The sequence below is a fragment of the Hibiscus syriacus genome, unplaced genomic scaffold (assembly GCF_006381635.1).
Source record: "Hibiscus syriacus cultivar Baekdansim isolate YM2019G1 unplaced genomic scaffold, ASM638163v2 tig00111098_pilon, whole genome shotgun sequence".
Classification (NCBI taxonomy): Eukaryota; Viridiplantae; Streptophyta; class Magnoliopsida; order Malvales; family Malvaceae; genus Hibiscus; species Hibiscus syriacus.
This window is the reverse complement of record NW_024062983.1, coordinates 178,729-199,001: the sequence shown is the minus strand read 5'-3', so window position 1 is coordinate 199,001 and position 20,273 is coordinate 178,729. Positions and strand designations below refer to the sequence as shown.

The 20,273-nt window shown below is 32.4% G+C and overlaps 1 protein-coding gene across 1 annotated transcript; it reads right to left on the bottom strand.

Annotated features, from left to right (window-relative positions):
• Positions 1-302: 302 nt before the first annotated feature.
• Positions 303-6,724, bottom strand: LOC120153144 (succinate dehydrogenase [ubiquinone] flavoprotein subunit 1, mitochondrial-like). The gene is given in 17 exon segments (XM_039165144.1): positions 303-613; positions 1,316-1,353; positions 1,439-1,559; positions 1,650-1,719; positions 1,925-2,095; positions 2,178-2,352; positions 2,662-2,849; positions 3,183-3,326; positions 3,486-3,549; positions 3,646-3,738; positions 3,830-3,874; positions 3,877-3,917; positions 4,155-4,295; positions 4,376-4,522; positions 4,975-5,062; positions 5,819-5,980; positions 6,490-6,724. Coding segments are annotated over 17 exon segments (1,896 nt in total). The 5' UTR covers positions 6,595-6,724; the 3' UTR covers positions 303-510.
• Between the last annotated feature and the right edge of the window lie 13,549 nt (positions 6,725-20,273).

The window sequence follows — 20,273 nt, the reverse complement described above, 5'->3', positions numbered from 1 at the left end:
TAGCTGAGCTTGATAATTTTTAACTCGCGAGTTTTCGAGTCGAACTTAACAATACTCGAACTCGACTCATTTACAACCCTAGTTAAGACTAGCTCGTTCTGATATTTCGTGTTCGTGGGGTTGCTTGTTTCGATATTATTTTTACCTCCTGGGTGGGTTTAGAGAAAGGGGTTAGGGAACTATGGCTTGGGGAAGTTGGCTAGCTGAAAGCCTTGAAACGAAGCAACTTTGAAATGCGTCCAGTTCGAAGTAAAAAAGAGGTCACACTGTATGTATATATATATATATATAAGATGAACGAATTCAGCAACCATAACCTTATTGCTGACATACAATTACAAAATTCTGACTCAAACTGAAACTTATTGAATGCTTTCAATCACAGAAGTTCCAAGATTGATGAATGGCACAAATAGTGCTTACAAATATTTAATTGCACCACCGTTCGTCATACTTTACCCCATGCTGAATTATTGGATCCTCTTAACCATTTGCATAAAGGCACACAGATTAGTAGACACGAGCTTTAGGTGGGAATGACTCAACCTCATCATCTAATGTGTTCATATGAACTGGCCGGTAATCCAGTCTCACCTTCTCATTCTCCCAATAGCTGCAAACCAAAGTAGAATTTGTGAACAATCAACTTCATGACATTCTGGATAGATTTAGTCTCCCTGAGGGAACATGGTGCAAGGCACCTTCACTGCATTGGGGGAGTGATTTAATGACCACACTCAAGAGTCCAGCCAAAAACCACTCCCTCCAGTGCATGGGAGCTTTCAAAGTGGTACCACCCCCATCCCCCAAAAAAAGAAAAAAAAATGGAGAGAAACAAATAATGCTGCAGTTTAGTGATTTGCATCTTTTTTAAAATTTATAAAATCACTAAGAATATATAATAGATGTTTATCAACAGCAAGAATAACCATACTTGTAATCACTCTGCAAATACCAATAATAAAAAACCTAGATTTGACCCGGTTCAAGTCACTACCTCTCGTTATCAATCATAATCATGTTCTCTACTGCAAGGAACATTCTATAACAAAAACTGATATAGAAATGACTTTCCCGACCTACAATTTTCTTTTATTATTTTTTTTATAAGAATAATTTCTTTTAATCGATAAGGTTCATATTCTAAATGAGACTCAATAGCTTAAAAGTCCAAACATAAGGAACCTATAAATCAGGATTATACGAGGTTTGTTAATAACAGAAACCTGTTCTCCCTACGAACACATCCACCCAACTGTCATGATAACCAATCTACATGTTTACATTGTATTCTTTCAATGGAAAGGGAACTTACCCCAATGTGTGCTTCATCCAGTTCTCATCATCTCTTTTCTGCAAAATAAAAGAAAAAAACCTTATTGTACCAAAGCTAAGCAAAAAGGACTCAACCAAACTAAAAAAAAAGGCAAAAACTAACTGTAAAATCTTCACGAGCATGTGCTCCTCTGCTCTCTTTCCTAGCTTCAGCAGAATGCATAGTGATACAGGCATTTATCAAAAGATTTTCTAACTCAATGGTTTCTATCAAATCAGAGTTCCTGCAAAACATTTTAAAAATGAAGTTCATAAAACGAACTAAAACTACAAGAATTACTTGGCCACAAACATCTTAGTTCCTCCGATCTGACCATATTAAGCTGCGATCCTTCAAGCTAATGTCATGAAAACTTTCCCATGTCTTATCTATTAACTGACAACCTAAAAAATAGAAAGACATAGTTAGGGTTTTCCCCAAGTGTTAACTTATATTGGTTCCATCAAGTAGGCATCTTATGAGCAACATAAAGCTAGATTAAATTTGCAAGCAAAAAGGAACATGCAGAAGACCGAAAGGCAGGAGGAAGACACATGACGGAAAAATAGAAGGGGCAAAGCTACAACATTAACAAGAAGCATGACACACCTTCTTCTAGTGTCTCCTGTGTGCGGAACACAGCAGCATTGTTTTGCATTACTCGTTGCATATTTAATCGAATTTTTGAAGTTGGAAGAGAACCATTAGAATTTCTTAGTTTGTCGAGCCATGCAATTGTTTTCTCACCAGCCTCCTTTTCCAAAGATTTCTGCTTCTCCCCTGAAAGTAACTAGTAAATGAATTAACATTTAGACATGAATGGCAAAGGTACTTGTATACAAAAGAATGCAATACAACTTGCCTGGCCTATTGATCTCTGCAACTCGGTTGGCACAAGCCCGACCAAAGACAACGATGTCAAGAAGGGAATTTGCACCCAACCGATTGGCACCATGAACTGATGCACAGGCTGCCTCTCCAGCAGCCATTAGTCCAGGAACCACAGAATCTGGATCACTGCCTCTGATAGTAACTACCTGAGAATAAAAGCAAAATTGTTTATGTTAGACGAGCCAGCTATTCAGCAAAAGATGCATCATGGCAATGCTAAAACCACAAATAGTTGACTACTGGACGAGATTATTTGAAGAACCCAGAGTAACATGTTTTTATTTTCAGATAGGATTGCAATCTCTTTCATTTTTAAATGAGTTTATCAGTTACAAGATCATACAGACATCAATTTGCATTTGCTTTGTGTATATCTTAAATGAAAAACACAATTAAATTTCAGCATTTGTACTGAGGATCACATCTAAATGCATCTATGCATCTGAATATCACACCTCGCCATGATGATTTGTTGGAATTCCACCCATGTTATAGTGTACAGTAGGCAAGACTGGGATGGGCTCCTTTGTAACATCCACACCAGCAAAAATGGCAGCAGTCTCAGAGATACCTGGAAGCCTCTCCTTGAGCACCTCTGGAGGCAAGTGATTCAAGTGGAGATAGATATGGTCCTTCAAAGGTCCTATTGGATATAAGATCACAATTAGTAACATGAGTTCAAATTAGCTTGCAGGAACTGGTAACCGTCTGCATCACAAAACATTAGAAACAAAAATATGCTTCTTATGGCATGGCACATACGTCGCCAAAAACATCTAAAACTTAACAAAACTATGACTAAACAATCACATAAATGACAGAAAAAAAAACCAATCACCTATTCTAAACCACAAGCACCATATTGCAATAACTCACTGCACAGTGCCAACCTCATATGAACTCTTCAAGGGGAAAAAATACAGATGACGCTTAGTTCTGAAATATAGAAATGTCAGCAATGAAGAGAGAATCATACCTACACCACGACCTTCCCTTATTTCCATGGTCATAGATCTCGAAACAACATCCCTTGAAGCAAGATCCTTAGCAGTAGGTGCATACCGTTCCATAAAGCGTTCACCTTCACTATTTCTAAGAATTCCACCTTCACCACGAGACCCTGCAAATTGCAGATGGAACTTAGAAATTAATCCCTCTCAACAAGTGGTGCAATAAAAATTGAATTCAATAAGGAAAAATGAAATGATTATCTATATAATGTAACCGAATATCTCAACCCATAACACCACACTTCATAAGAAGCGGAATAGGCACAAACCTTCAGTAATGAGGCACCCGGCCCCATAGATTCCAGTTGGGTGAAATTGCACAAACTCCAAATCCTGTAAGAAGAGTAAATCAAAGGGGAAATAACAGATAAAGAGATAGTTAAGGAAGAGGTTTCAAAAACCAATTTCAGGGTTCCAAATAAAAGAAACCTGGAGGGGAAGCCCAGCCCGTGCAACCATAGCATTTCCATCACCAGTGCATGTGTGGGCTGAGGTTGCTGAAAAGAAGGTTCTACCATAACCCTGAAAGAAAGAAACAGCAAATGTAAAGGTCCTATTTATTTTTATAATCCATTTTTAATAATATATATATATATATCAGGGATAAAAATACCCCAGTGGCCAGAATTGTGTTAGCAGCCTGGAATCGATGTAGTGTGTTCCATCCTCCATGTTCAAAGCTATCACTCCCTGGCAGCTTCCTGCACAAGACAACCAATCAACTCTTGTTATCACAAACATGAGTGACAACAGAAAATGAAGTGGTAAGGTGAATGCAGATCAAAATGAAGAAAACAAGTGTACAACTTAAAATTGTCAACAGGTAAACAATAACAAGGGATGATAAATATGCAATGACAGCCTCAGGTAACCAATGCAAACAAAAGTACCATGATACACCTGATGAATTTTTTTTAAAATTCCCTTCTAACACCTACCGTCACTATTCATCAACAGATCCAAAGCAAAATATTCCACAAAGAATTGGGTATTATGTCTCATAGCTTGGCCATAGAGGGTGTGCAATAAAGCATGTCCAGTTCGATCAGCAGCACATGCACAACGATAAGCCTGTCCACCTGGTCAGGGTAGAAAACACCAAGAAGCCAAGATCAGAATTCTCTCACTAATCCCAATTATCAAATTTATGTACTTGTACCTTTTCCAAAGTCAAGGCTTTGACCACCAAAAGCTCGCTGATATATTTTCCCATCTTCTGTTCGAGAAAAAGGCAGGCCATAATTCTCAAGTTCAATCACTGCTTTTGGAGCCTCCCTGCACATATATTGAATTGCATCCTGATCGCCTACAATAGTACAACCTCTTTTGTTAGAACATGCGATGAAGAGGAAATGATTGTTAAAAAGGTACTTCACAATGCTATAAAAATGCAAGTAAAATAGGTAGCTTAATGCAACATAAAAGTTCAAGTCTGTGGCATATCTCTTATACCTTAGCTTCAGCCATATTGCACTGGGAGGCAAACAACTACTGTCTGTAAGTAGTTTGAATGGAGTTCAAAGGGTAAAAGGTCAACAGATATGACAACCAATTCAATGAATGCACGGAGATACGATAAGCTACATCAGACAAGACAAAAGTGTACTTAAAGGAAACATGTAACTTACTTGAGAATAGAGGCTGATAAAAATAATCTATTCTTACATGATCAAATGTCGAGAAAAAACATATACTTATTTACATTCCCTGTAACACCTATAAAATTACAAGAAATACAAGCTCAAACAAGTCATGTACCTAACCAATCACTTCCTTTAACTGTGTCATACATGTGCCATCGCCAGTCATCTTCACTCATATTTCCTAAAGCAGCATTTATGCCACCCTGAACAGAAATGTCCCGACAGACAAATGAGACAATAATCTTCAAATGGAAAGGAAAAAGGCACCATCTATCTCATAACTTCCCTTAGAGACTGTGCTTTAAACATGTAAATAAAAACTGAATTTGCTTTTATATAGAAATATGGAGAAGTGTGGTATGTCTCATAAAGCAATATCGAAATAAGAAATTCAAATACCCATGTATTACACTTTAAAATGAAAAAGACAAAAATAGATCAAATATGAAAAGTATAGGAGTGGTAAGTTATTGTCTTTGAAGAACAATAAGAGAAGCCCACACTCGACAGCAGGGATTCAAATCGCAGTCGTGGTCGTGTTTTCGGTAATGTCGTGTTTACCGCGATTGCGGCCATAGCGGGAGCTATTGAGAGTATAGCGGGTATATCGGAAGGCAGCGCTACAGCTATTTTGCAGGCGCTATCGCATTTGCGGACTTCTATTTAAAACCCTGCTCCACAGTAATGGTAATAAGAATGATTTTGGTGAAATTCTTTCTCAATCTCAGTTGGAGAAGAGAACACCAGTTATTGTGCAACCCACCCAAATATCCGTGATGAGGAAGGAAACAACAGCAAGAGACAATTACGATCTACATAAACCCACTAAATCATAGAACCAGTATGCCCATAAAATCTGTAACTATGAGTCCTATTATTCTATAGTAACCGTACACATGCATGCCCTGAATAATAACAACAGCATAACACATAATCACGAGCAACAAAGGTCTAGAAACCTGAGCTGCAACAGTATGCGAACGAGTTGGGAAAAGTTTAGTTATGCAAGCAGTATTAAATCCATGCTCTGAAAGACCAATGGCTGCTCTCAGCCCGGCACCACCAGCACCAACCACCACTGCATCATAGGTATGATCCACTATTGTATAAGGGGATTTTCCCTGCAAAAATAGCAAATGTTCAACACAATCCCCTTTTTGTAAATTTTTTTATAATAACTAAATCAATTCCACGAAACGTCCATGATCAGAGGAGCACATAGTACTTTACAAACAATAAAAAATATATGCATTTGCGTGACCGCAGCTAAAATAATCAACATGAGAGAAAACGGAAATTTATCACATTAGAATAAGATGTTAACTAAGATTAAGTTCGACATGGTATTTGTTTCTACATAATATTAGAAAAGTCAATAAAAAGGAGCTAAATCAAAGATGATTTAAGAGAATAAAGCGTAGATTGCATGCATTCCTTTTCTCATCAGCGAAACAGTCCAAGCACTAACATATGAGATAAAACCAATCAAGATCTACCGAGAAAATCCGTAATCGGGAGCAAAAAAGAAAATCAGCTTTTGATTTTCAAAGCATCAAAAAGGAAAGGAAATGAAAGTACAAACAAGGAGTCCAAAAACCGTAGAACTAAAGGGAGAAAGAAAGAACATTACGGAATCAGTGGAGAAGAATCTGGACATGCGAGATCTGAGAGAATCACTGGCAACTGATCCCTTCGAGTATGGAACTCGAAGTCCACGAGAAACACAGCGCCACATCTCCGCTTGCTTTATCAAGTTTTTGTTCGATGGGCTTTGGTTTTTCCAAGTTTTGGGTATCGGAAGGCGTGTGGTTAATTTTGTATATTTTTGCTGGGGCTTGTTATCGGAGAAAGAAAAAACGAGATCAGGAATGCTAAAAGAGGAGAGCTAAAAGGATGGCGGCGAAATAGGAACTGATGCTAATTACCGGGGGTTGTGACACACTATGTTCTTATATTTGCCCTTTGTGTTCATAGACAACTACCAAAATGCCACTCTAGCTGCATTTCTTCTTGTTTTTTCGAGGGCATGTATATAAAAGTTGGAATTGCGAATCAATATTTAAATGGCTGTTATTTTTTTTCATATGTATGGGGTAAGAGGGAAGTAAGATAGTAGGCTACCTCCAACATCAGGTTGAGAACAGCTTTCGTAAGAGACCTCCAAATTATGAAATGCCCTCCGTAGAATTCGATCCCACGATCTTAAGGTTAAGAACGTTGTGCTTTACCAACTGAGCTGGATGATCATTTTAATATATGTGTGTTTATTTGATTTAAAATTATAGAACAGCTTTCGTAAGAGACCTCCAAATTATGAAATGCCCTCCGTAGAATTCGATCCCACGATCTTAAGGTTAAGAACGTTGTGCTTTACCAACTGAGCTGGATGATCATTTTAATATATTTATGTGTGTTTATTTGATTTAAAATTATAGTATAATCTATTTATATTTAGAGATAATTATTATAATATTTTTTAATTTTTTATTTCAACTTTTTATTTTGTCAATAAAATACTTTTTATATTTATATTAAGTCATATATAAATGGGATCAGATTTCAAATTGAATATTTTTTTTAAACTCATATTAAATTTAAATAGAAAAATGCGTTTCTCAGATCAATTGAACTGATCGAATACTCAACTCAATTCGTCTTATAATCATCCTCGTTCATATTATTCCATTTAACATGAAATTTAATGGATTAATACGTGCATCCTAACCTTCTGATCTTAAACTCGCTAAAACAAAACTTACATTAATAAATCAATTTTTTTATTGAGCTCAATATCAATTACAATTCTAACTAATTTGCATTGGATTCAAAGAACCTCCATCCAGTAAAACAACCGATGACTCGTTGAAACCAGAGAGGATATGTTGAATTCAAGGTATGATTATTAAAATAGTGTTATATCTCACGGTGAAATCTGTAACACTCCAATTTTTTGTTAGTGACCAAAATGTGATTTTTGAAAGTTTAGTGATCAAAGTATAAATTTTGAAAAAGTTAAAGGACCAAAATGGTATTTTTCAAAATTTTGGGGAAAAAAGTAAAATTTACAAAAGTTAGGTTTTTTGGGGCCCATAAATGAATATTTCACCAAAAAATGACGATTTGGTGGTAAACAAATTTTTTATCCGAGATTTATGTTAAAAGCTATAAAGTGTTAAAGTCCGATAAAATTCAATAAATCAGATTGAATAGAAATTTTGAGAAAATTGAAGGATATTAAATTAAGTTTAGAAATATTATTTCCACATTTTAAAATGATGAAAAATAATATGGATCGTTGAATTTGAAAATTAATTCTCATGTTCAATTTAGATCGTTAGATTAAAGCAACAATATTGAAATTTTAGGAAAGTTGCCTGGATAAAATAATAAAAGGTATAATATTTTGTCCATATTTGACTTCGCAAATATGATAAGGCTTATGTGGCTTGGTATGGATGTAAATATGAGGATTCATTAATAGTAAAATCGTCATTTCACATTAAATGAATTTTAAATTCATTTAAGCTTAATAAATGACAAATTAACATGAAATTACTTAGAAATTTCATGAGACAAACTCATCTTCAAGCCTCCATTTCGTGCTCCCATGAAACATGTAATAAAAAATTTATTTTTTCATTTTGAGCAATTTTCTTTGGATTTTGAATCGAGCCGTTAAATAGAAATTGTTCATGTTAGGGTTTTAAGAATTGATGATGGATTTTGAGATTATTGAGGTTGTAGATTCATTTCCAAGCTTGATTGATGATTAAAATCACCTATACATGTGTATATAAGTTTCCTTCTAACCCTAAATTTGGAGAAATATGTGATTTGATGAAATTAAGTTAGAGGTTTAATTGTAGAGGTTTTGAAATATTGAATAGAGGTTGATTTCACGCTGAGTCGAATTGAATCAAGTGAAATCATGAAACCCTACACTCTTTATATTCGGCTAAGCTTTAAGAAGTGAGAAAAATTATGGAAAAATTATGTAAGGGTTGGAAATGAAGTATGAATGATTCTTCAAGCCTTAGAAAGTTACAAGGACCATTTTTTAATTTTATGAAAGTTGGGAGACCTATTCGATAATTATGAAAAAATTGTGGGTTAATGTGTAAATATGAAATAGTTGATGTACTATGCTGAAAATTAATGTTTGAGTGATGAAATTGAAGTTAGGATGTGAAATTGGATTATTTTGCAAAGTTAGTAAAAGTTGAGGTTCAAATCATAAATATGAAAAAGTTGGGAACTTAAGTGAAATGTTATGTGAAATTTGGATAAAAAGGAAGTTGATTGGTCAATTAGAAGTGTTAAGGTCAACATTTACATTGTATCATGAAATTAATATCAAATGAGCATCGGAAGATTTTTAGGAATTTATTTTCTAATGTCTGCCTATGTTAGTAAGATTCTAACATGTGGTTTAAATTTGTATATGTTTTTTAATAATTCTCATTTATATTGTGTGTTTGAAATCAATATCAAACATTATTAAATGTAAAGAGAAGCTTAAGGATGAAATGTGAATCTCTAAGGAAGGTTTACAAGCTAAAGATACCTGGTGAGTGCAAATTTAATTTGTATTTATGTTATCAAATGAACATTGGCTTGCGGTAAGCCATTGAAGGAGTTACTATGGTAAGAAGTGACTCCTAATTTCTATGTGATTTGTGGTTTATGCATACATGTGCATTTGGTGAGCTAATAGAATTAGTGAATAAGCTAAAAATGCAAATTGGTAAAAGCTGAGGTTCAAATCATAAATATGAAAAAGTTGGGAACTTAAGTGAAATGTTATGTGAAATTTGGATAAAAAGGAAGTTGATTGGTCAATTAGAAGTGTTAAGGTCAACATTTACATTGTGACATGAAATTAGTATCAAATGAGCATCGGGAGATTTTTATGAATTTATTTTCTAATGTCTGCCTATGTTAGTAAGATTCTAACATGTGGTTTGAATTTGTATATGTTTTGTAATAATTCTCATTTATATTGTGTGTTTGAAATCAATATCAAACATTATTAAATGTAAAGAGAAGCTTAAGGATGAAATGTAAATCTCTAAGGAAGGTTTACAAGCTAAAGATACCTGGTGAGTGCAAATTTAATTTGTATTTATGTTATCAAATGAACATTGGCTTGCGGTAAGCCATTGAAGGAGTTACTATGGTAAGAAGTGACTCCTAATTTCTATGTGATTTATGGTTTATGCATACATGTGCATTTGGTGAGCTAATAGAATTAGTGAATAAGCCAAAAATGCAAATTGGTGAAATCTGCCTAAATTTGTGCTCTGAACAGTAAGTTTAGAAAACCACCATAAATTTTACAAAAATGATTAGGGATTATTTTTATATTGTTGGATTCATATATCAGTCTAGTTTTATTTAGAACAAACGGAAACTGATTTTAAGACGTATACTGTAACATCCTCAATACCGGGTTAGTAACTAAATTGTAAAATTTCAGAATTTGGTGATAAAAGTAGAATAATTGAATAGTTCAATGATTTAAGTAGAGATTTCCTAAAAGTTGTTAGTAATTATTAAAGGAATTAAAGGGCAAAATGGTCATTTGACTTAGAAATGAATAAAATAATGATATATATGGGAATAAGGTGAATAGATTTCTCCAGAAATTTTTTCACTCTTCATTCTTCATCTTCTTATCTTCTCCAACGTGCCCAAGCTAGATCAAAGGTGAGTTTTCTATTTTGTTGATTATTTGTTAATTTTAAGAGTGAGTTTTGATCATTAGATGATAACTAAGCTTAAGGAAAGCTTAAGTTATCTTTAAATCAAAAGATGAAGAAATTATTAAAGATTAAAGAAAATGGGTTTTTAAGTGAATTCTTGGAAAAGAGTTGATAAGTTGAATTTGAAACTAAATTTGACTTGTCATAGGTGTGAATAAGAAGTTATAAGTGTTAAATTAAAGTTTGGATAACATGAAAAATTTGGTATGATTCTTAGCCTTAAGAATTTGGATGAAATATAAAAGATTATAAGGAGTTGGAATGATAGAAATTTGTTAAAGTTGTTATAGATGAATTTAGTAGCATAATAAGGATTTTATACATGAAAATTTGGGTGAAGTGTTGATGATTTTCGGATGAAATAGTCTATTATGGGCAGATACATCGATGCATTATGAGTGTGTACCGATGCACTAAGATAATTTTTGAAGGTGCATCAATGCATGAATATTTCGAAGCTATTTTGTGTACTGATGCACCCATAGTGCATCGATACACCCCTAAAGGAAAAATGAAATTTTGGTTTATTAAATTAGCCTAAGTTATTAATACCAAGTTATAAGGTTTAGGCTTTTGATAATCATTTCGGAAATTATGTTTATGTAGATATATAACCTAAACAAGTTTCGGAACAATCAAAGAATTAAGATCGAATCAAAGCAAGGCTAAGGTGAGTGCAATTTAAATTGTACTTATATGATTGATAAAGCATTGGCTTGCGATGAGCCAATGATAGAGTTACTATGGTAAGAAGTAACTTATAAAATGTTATGTGATTACTATGCGTGCATTAGTACATAGAAATGGATGTATATTATTATATGTTACATGATTTACATGCTTACGTGAAAATGCAACATATGATATATGTTACTTGATATGACATGCAAGGTTACATGAACAAATGAGAAATGATAAAAACCATATGAAATGATCTATGTGAATACATGCATTTGTGATACGTGTTATATTATATTAGATATATGTTTACACATACATGTGGTATGTGACAGAAGAGAAGGAACATGTAATTATGAGATCAATGATTACACGTACATTTGATACGTGACTGAAAAGAAAAGATATGTGTTTGTAAGAGAAATGATATGAATAAGTAATGTGAACTGTTATAAATGATAATGCCCATGTTATGTGATATGAGAGCTAGGGGTGTAGTTGGCATGCCAAGGGTCGAGGGTTTACCTATGTTCTTCGGGACATATGGACTGTTTACTTATGTTCTTCGGGACACATGGACTGTTTACCTATGTTCTTCGGGACATATGGACTGTTTACCTATGTTCTTCAGAACATATGGACTGATTACCTAGGTTCTTCGAAATCTATGGACTGGTCATTCGGGACATTTATACGAGTTATGGTGACAGCATAATTGTGCACAACCTCAATGTACTCACATACCTTAAGTTCTCAAAAGTATACATTGGTTAATACATGGTCTTTAAAGAGAGTAAATAATAATTTGATATGATACTATGTGTGCTCTGTTGTGAAATGACATGGATGCCCGATGATGAGTATAAAAAGGTACAGTATATGATTACATGATAAAAAGGAATTAGTGATAGTAATATGAGTACTAATATGTATGTTAATGATTTATGTATATGTGTGCATTGGTTATACAATAGGAGATATGGTTTTTTATGATATGATAGTATTAATTGTTTATGCATTGATATGAGTAGAGTAATATCATATGTTTTCATGCCTCACTAAGTCAACGACTTAGCGTGTTATTGTTTCACGCGTAGGTTCTGAGAAGAGGAAGATTGATAAGAGTTATGCAAGACAGGTCAGTTCCTCATTTCCAAAGATCAGATCATAAAAGAAATGTATAGTATGTATTTTGTAAAAAAAATAAAGGTTGGCATATAAATAAAGGTTTAAATCCTATATGTTCTAATCGGTTTGTAAAATCATATGATAAAGTTTTGTAATGTTTTAAACGTATTCATGTAAATGTAAATGTATAGTAATGAACGGTTAAATTTTTACGAGTTTTATGAACGTTTTACGAAAGTCACTGTAGCAGTGCATCGATGCACAATTTTGCTTCGAAATTTAGTGCATCGGTGCACTGTAGCAATATATTGATGCACTATAGCACTGTCTATGGTAATGTTCATTACTGTTCATGGTTTTGTTCATACCGTATATGTAATACCCCCAACCCATATCCGACCCAGATCCGAGTCCGAGGTGTCACATCAATTTTAAACCTTTACTTGTTCAAAATAATGAAAAATCCTCGTTAAAGAAAACTTACTATTATTTCAAAATAAAAGTTTTCACACTTATCAGAGCATATACAATTCAAATCTTTTATATGACATGCCAACTACATCTAAAAGAATAAAATACATATTAAACATTTCTTTTCTGATATGAACTTTGTAAGAAAGATGTTGACCTGTCTTGCTCCTCTCAGCTTCTATATTCACTTTCTGTAACCTGCGTGTGAAACACTCACACGCTAAGTCGATGACTTAGTGAGGCATAAAAAACGCATCTAATGAAATTCATATCCACTAATCATGCATGATTGTTTTATGCTATCAAATCATACAACTCGTATAGTTCATGTAATCTTTTACGTTCATATTCTATATCTTATAACAAATTCTTATATCATCATATAAGTCATTTATACTCATTCACATATACATCAACATATATTCATGTATATCATGTAACAGATGCAATCACCCATATCACACATATATATATCACAATTCATATCACACATCATATACATATATTATATACATGTGTTTTCACAATTATCTCTTTATTAGCCTATGTACACGTGTGTGAGAACATAGATATGTGAGTCTATAGAGGTTGTGCACTAATGCTGTCACCACAGCTCGTATACACCGAAGTGCCACGTAGAATTACACCATAGTGTCGTGTAGAAATGCACTGAAGTGCTATATAAGGTTGTCCCTAAGGACCACATAGAAAATTCCTTAAGAATCATATACATATGCCAAAGATCAAGTATGTGTCTCAAAAGACATCACACATGTTCCAAAGAATACATATATGTCCCGAAAGACCGCGTAGACCCTCGACTCTTGGCATGCCAACTATACCTCTAGCTCTCATGTCACACAATATGGGAATTAATATTTATGTTATCATACATTCACATATACACATAGTCTCATAGTTCTTTCACATAGCTCATTGTCATATAAATCACATATCACATATACATATAGACATATGTTTCACTTACGCGTAGAACATTTTCATATGATTCACATATCACCGAGCTTATCACATATAATTGTATTCTTTTTCATATAATCACATAGTCATATAGTATTTCATATGATATATACTTTCTCTTTCATATATCTCATGTCACATATCATATCTTGTGATCATGTAATCATGTTACTTATAATCATATAACTTCTACTCATAGAGTTCAACAACATTAAACTTAGTTCACTTTCCATATTATCATACATTTATATAATCTTATATGTCTATCATACTATAAACTTACTCATATACTCATATATACTCTCTATTATAATTTGTATAGTAATGCTCTATAATTGTATCATATATTAAGTTTACCTAAGTCTTCCTTTATAAAGTTTATACTACAAGTTCAAATAGTCATATTCTATCCTATACATATTTTCTACTTATCTTATCTCACTTCCCTTTTCACTCACATAAATCATCTATATACTAGTTTTATCTATTTATTTAGTTCAATTTCCATGACTTCTATAATACTCTTTCATAAAGTTTTGTAATTCTTCACTTTATAACTCATAACTCGTAGTTTCCTTTAAGTATATAAATCTTCCCTATATAACTTATGTATCATTACTGTTTATGCCCTCAAATTTATACTATCCTCATAGAGTCTCTTAACCTTTCTCGTGTAATCACTTATACCATATAATATGACTTATACTTGGTTATCTTATGTTCACACACACACACACACACACATATATATATATCAATGGTTCATTAACTTATAGCTTATGTCACATGTTCATTTCATTCTTTATGTCTTTATCATATAACTTATTTCATGTTCTTCCATTATTACATAATAATGTTTTACACAAATCATATAGCATATACAAAGCATATCAATATCTTTAGTCATTCATACATACAATTAATGTAATACATATAATCACATATAGCACATATAATCATAACAACCAAATAATCATGTTCATGACTTCATGCATATTACTCTAGGAAATAGACTCATCGCAACTCTTATTTCCATTAAACACTACAGGTCACTAGTATGCACTCACATGTATTTCTTTGTTTTTCTCCCGACCGATCTTACTGGGTAATTGTTCTGGAACTTGTTTAAGCTCTGAATCTACATAGTAATATATTGATACATATCAGTATACTAATTAATATATTCTAAACTATCGATTGTTAGGCTAAAAGAAAGTTATTTTCATCTTTTAATAAATGTATGCATCGATGCACTCTACAGTGTATCGATGCATTCCTTAACGTGTGCATCGGTACACAAATCACCTTCGATGTTTTTTTTCTTAAAGGGATGCATCGATGTACTCCTTATGCATCGATGCACTAATTGTATTCGATGTTCATTTATTTGAGAGTGCATCGATATACCTTAAAAATGCATCGATGCCCACAACCCAGAAATTCCATTTTAAGCACAAAATTTACTCTCTTTTCAGCTCAACTCTTCATCTTTCACCTCCTTTAATATTCTTAACTCTTATACACCTATTTAAACTAATTAACACCCATTCAATACCTATAAAACTTAAAAATCCAATCCTCCACATAGAATTCAAGAATCTCACTCAAATTCCAACATGATCTAAATCTAATTCTAACACTTCATATGTCTTAATTAAGTTGAGGACAAGTCAAATTCATCCTTAAAATTTCAAAAACCATTATATATCAAAAATTAATTTCTAAACTCTTAATAGAAATTTCTTTCTAATTCTCTCTTCTTGATGTTTTAAGCTTATATAAGTTTTCCTTTAGCTTATATAACCCCCAAAGATTCAAAACCAACTTATAAATTCAAGAGATTAACAGTTACAAATCAAACTTACCTTTAAGCTTGAGTTACGAGAAGAAGAAGAAGAGAGCAAGAAGAAGGTTTCCAGAAATCTCCCAAAACCCACGTGTATAACTATTATTTAAAGGGAAAAATATCCTTTAAGATAAAAAGACTAAATTGCCCCTTTAATTATCCATCTATGTTATTTAATCCATCATCAAAATTCTTTACTTAAATCCCATAACTTTAACTTATTTCAAAATTGAGCACAAAACTTTCAAATCTCCCCTCCTTTAAAGAAAATTCATCCTCGAATTTTCACTGCATACCTTTATAATATCATGCCTTCAAATATTTTCATGTTGCTTCCATTTCTTAATCTTTCCTGTTACCGCTAGCAACTTACCATTTTCTCATACTCAATTCTTAATATACGTCCACATCTTTATAAGTCCATATAATATCATTCATTATATAGACAATAACCCCAATCCTTATTCCTCAATATTATAGATCAATTTATCTTTTTCACCATTCTCTATGTGTTTTGCACATAAATCAAGCTTTTGCTCATTTCTTAATCCTTGTCTATGTTACTATACACACAATCTTTTCATGTAATCCTCATGTATTTGTTCAAAGAATAATCATTCATTCTCGCTCTTCTAATAATTGAAAATTGTATTATTTCAATATCAAACTTATAACTTATATCTCAATATACCTCTTGTCATACTTGATCTTTTAAACTCCATCTTTGACTTTTCCTATCCCTTTATTATTTTTATTCCTTCAAAATCAAAATCTTCTTATACATATATCATATATTTTCTTTAATGTTCACATATTTTTTTCTTATCATTTATACTCATCTCTGATTATCGATCTTCATCGCATCTTCATAACTTTGATAATCTGCTTTACTTATATAAACCTCATTCTTTACCATCTCTTGTACTTGTATTTCCTTCCTCAAAACCCCTTTTTAAACATACAAATACTTATTTCCTTGCCTACATCATATCTATATGATCAAAACCATATCCAAATCCACATTATACTTGATTAACTTAACTTTATCTTTTCTTCAAATCTTATAACTTTATTATCCATACTATCACAATTAATCAGTAACAATTTTTCAATTTAGGGCATAAGCCATAATCAGACTAATCATATTCATATTCTCAGTTGAAATCCAACCAGTACAATTTACTCACTTATCCAACCCACACTTTTATTCATATGCATTACTATTCTCTTGTCTCTTCCATTACCTTACATTTCCATGATCAAAATACATAATCATGTCTCAATTCACACCATACTTAGTTAATTTACCCTGACATCATCTTCTAATCCTTTTAACTTTAATACACTTACCATCACATAATTATGTTAGTCAGCACCAATTATTCCAATCTAAATCATAAACCTTCATCGAACCATTCATATACATTCTTTTCAGTCGGAATTATCTCAGCAATAGTTTACTTAACTTATCAAATCCACATTTATTCTCATACACCATGTAATTTCCATTGTTCCAACTCAACATTCTAACTTCCTTTATCTTATAAACTGATCACTGATGTACACATTCTTAAACTCTTCTTATCAATCCTTAGCTTTACTCAAACATACGAATCCTCATCTTCTTCACTATGTCACATTATTATGTTCAAAATATACAATTGTATCCCGATCCACCTCATCTTTTGTTGTCTTATCCTGACAACATCTCAAAATATTAAATTTCTATACATTTTCCATCACATAATCTAGTTAGTCAACGCTAACTCTTTCCATATAAAATGCAAACCCTTATTCTATCCACATTATTAGATATTTTAACTTTCTTATGGTGACATTTGTTCACCATATTCTATCTTATCCACGAAATAATAAGAATACTTCATATCACTTTTTTGATTCAAACCTGTGAAAACCTTCTATCATTATTCTAATATGATTTCAACTTTCTGAAATCAGTCTTTGATCTTATGAGGCACTTCCTGAGGTGTCTGTTCTTCCTCCTGCATGGCCGGTGCAGGTGAATTACCATTACAATCAGGAATATTGTCTCTCACTTCACTTCGAAACTATTATAATTAAACTTCTACTATATCATACTAATCTTATTCTATTAGCAAGACAGTACATTTCTTACATTTATCATATCAGAAATTATTGACTTGGTCTTGGCATGTACATATTTTACAACTCATTTAACTTCAGTTTAAGCCTCGAATCGGCTAAACCTTAGCTATGATACCATTAAATGTAACACCCCCAACCCGTATCCGACCCGGATCCGAGTCTGAGGTATCACATCAACTTTTAAACCTTTACTTGTTCAAAATAATGAAAAATCCCCGTTAAAGAAAACTTACTATTATTTAAAAATAAAAGTTTCCACACTTATCAGAGCATATACAATTCAAATCGTTTATATGACATGCCAACTACATCTAAAAGAATAAAATACATATTAAACATTTCTTTTCTGATCTGAACTTTATAAGAAAGATGATGACATGTCTTGCTCCTCTTAGCTTCTATGTTCACTTTCTGTAACCTGCGTGTGAAACGCTCACACGCTAAGTCGATGACTTAGTGAGGCATAAAAATACATCTAATGAAATTCATATCCACTAATCATGCATGATTGTTTTATGCTATCAAATCATACAACTCATATACTTTTTCCATATAACAATTACATACTTGTGCACATACATGTCATAATTTATATTTTTATTATACTACTATACTTCATATCTCTTATTTCTTGTTCATATGATCTCTTACGTTCATATTCTATAACTTATAACAAATTCTTATATCATCATATAAGTCATTTATACTCATTTACATATACATCAACATATATTCATGTATATCATGTAACATATGCAATCACCCATATCACACATATATCATGTCATACAACTCATATCACACATCATTTATATATATTACATACATTGTTTTCACAATTATCTCTTTATTAGCCCATGTATACATGTGAGAACTATAGATATGTGAGTTTATAGAGGTTGTGCACTAATACTGTCACTACAACTCGTATAAATGCACCGAAGTGTCACGTAGAATTACACCGTACTACCGCGTAGAAATGTACCGAAGTGCTATATAAGGTTGTCCCTAAGGACCACGTAGAAAATTCCTTAAAAATCATATACATATGCCAATGATCAAGTATGTGTCTCAAAAGACCTCACACATGTTCCAAAGAATACATATATGTCCCGAAGGATAGCGTAGAGCCTCGACTCTTGGCATGCCAACTATACCTCTAGCTTTCATGTCACACAACACGGGTATTAATATTTATGTTATCATACATTCACATATACACATAGTCTCATAGTTCTTTCACATAGCTCATTGTCATATAAATCACATATCACATATACATATAGACACATTGTTCACTTACACATAGAACATTTTCATATGATTCACATATCAGAAAGCTTATCACATATAATTATATTCTTTTTCATATAATCACATAGTCATATAGTATTTCATATGACATATACTTTCTCTTTCATATATCTCATGTCACGTATCATATCTTGTGATCATGTAATCATGTTACTTATAATCACATAACTTCTACTCATAGGGTTCAACATCATTAAACTTAGTTCACTTTCCATATTATCATACATTTATATAATCTTATATGTCCTATCGTTAACCTATAAACTTACTTATATACTCATATATACTCTTTAATATAATTTGTATAGTAATGCTCTATAATTGTATCATATACTGAGTTTACCTAAGTCTTCCTTTATAAAGTTTATACTACAAGTTCAAATAGTCTCATTTTATCCTATACATAGTTTATACTTATCTTATCTCACTTCCCCTTTCACTCACATAAATCATCTATATACTAGTTTTATCTATTTATTTAGTTCAATTTCCATGACTTCTATAACACTCTTTCATAAAGTTTTTTTATTCTTCACTTTATAACTCATAACCCATAGTTTCCTTTAAGTATATAAATCTTCCCTATATAACTTATGTATCATTACTTATGTTTATGCCCTCAAATTTATACTATACTCATAGAGTCTCTTAACCTTTCTCGTGTAATCATTTATACCATATAATATGACTTATACTTGGTTATCTTATGTTCACCCACATATATATATCAGTGGTTCATTAACTTATAGCTTATGTCACATGTTCATTTCATTCTTTATGTCTTTATCATATAACTTATTTCACGTTCTTCCATTATTACATAATAATGTTTTACACAAATCATATAGCATATACAAAGCATATCAATATCTTTAGTCATGCATACATACAATTAATGTAATACATATAATCACATATAGCACATATAATCATAACAACCACATAATCATGTTCATGACTTCATGCATATTACTCTAGGAAATAGACTCATCGCAAGTCTTATTTCCATTAAAAACTACAGGTCACTAGTATGCACTCACCTATATTTCTTTGTTTTCCCCTGATCGATCTTACTGGGTAATTATTCTGGAACTTGTTTAAGCTCTG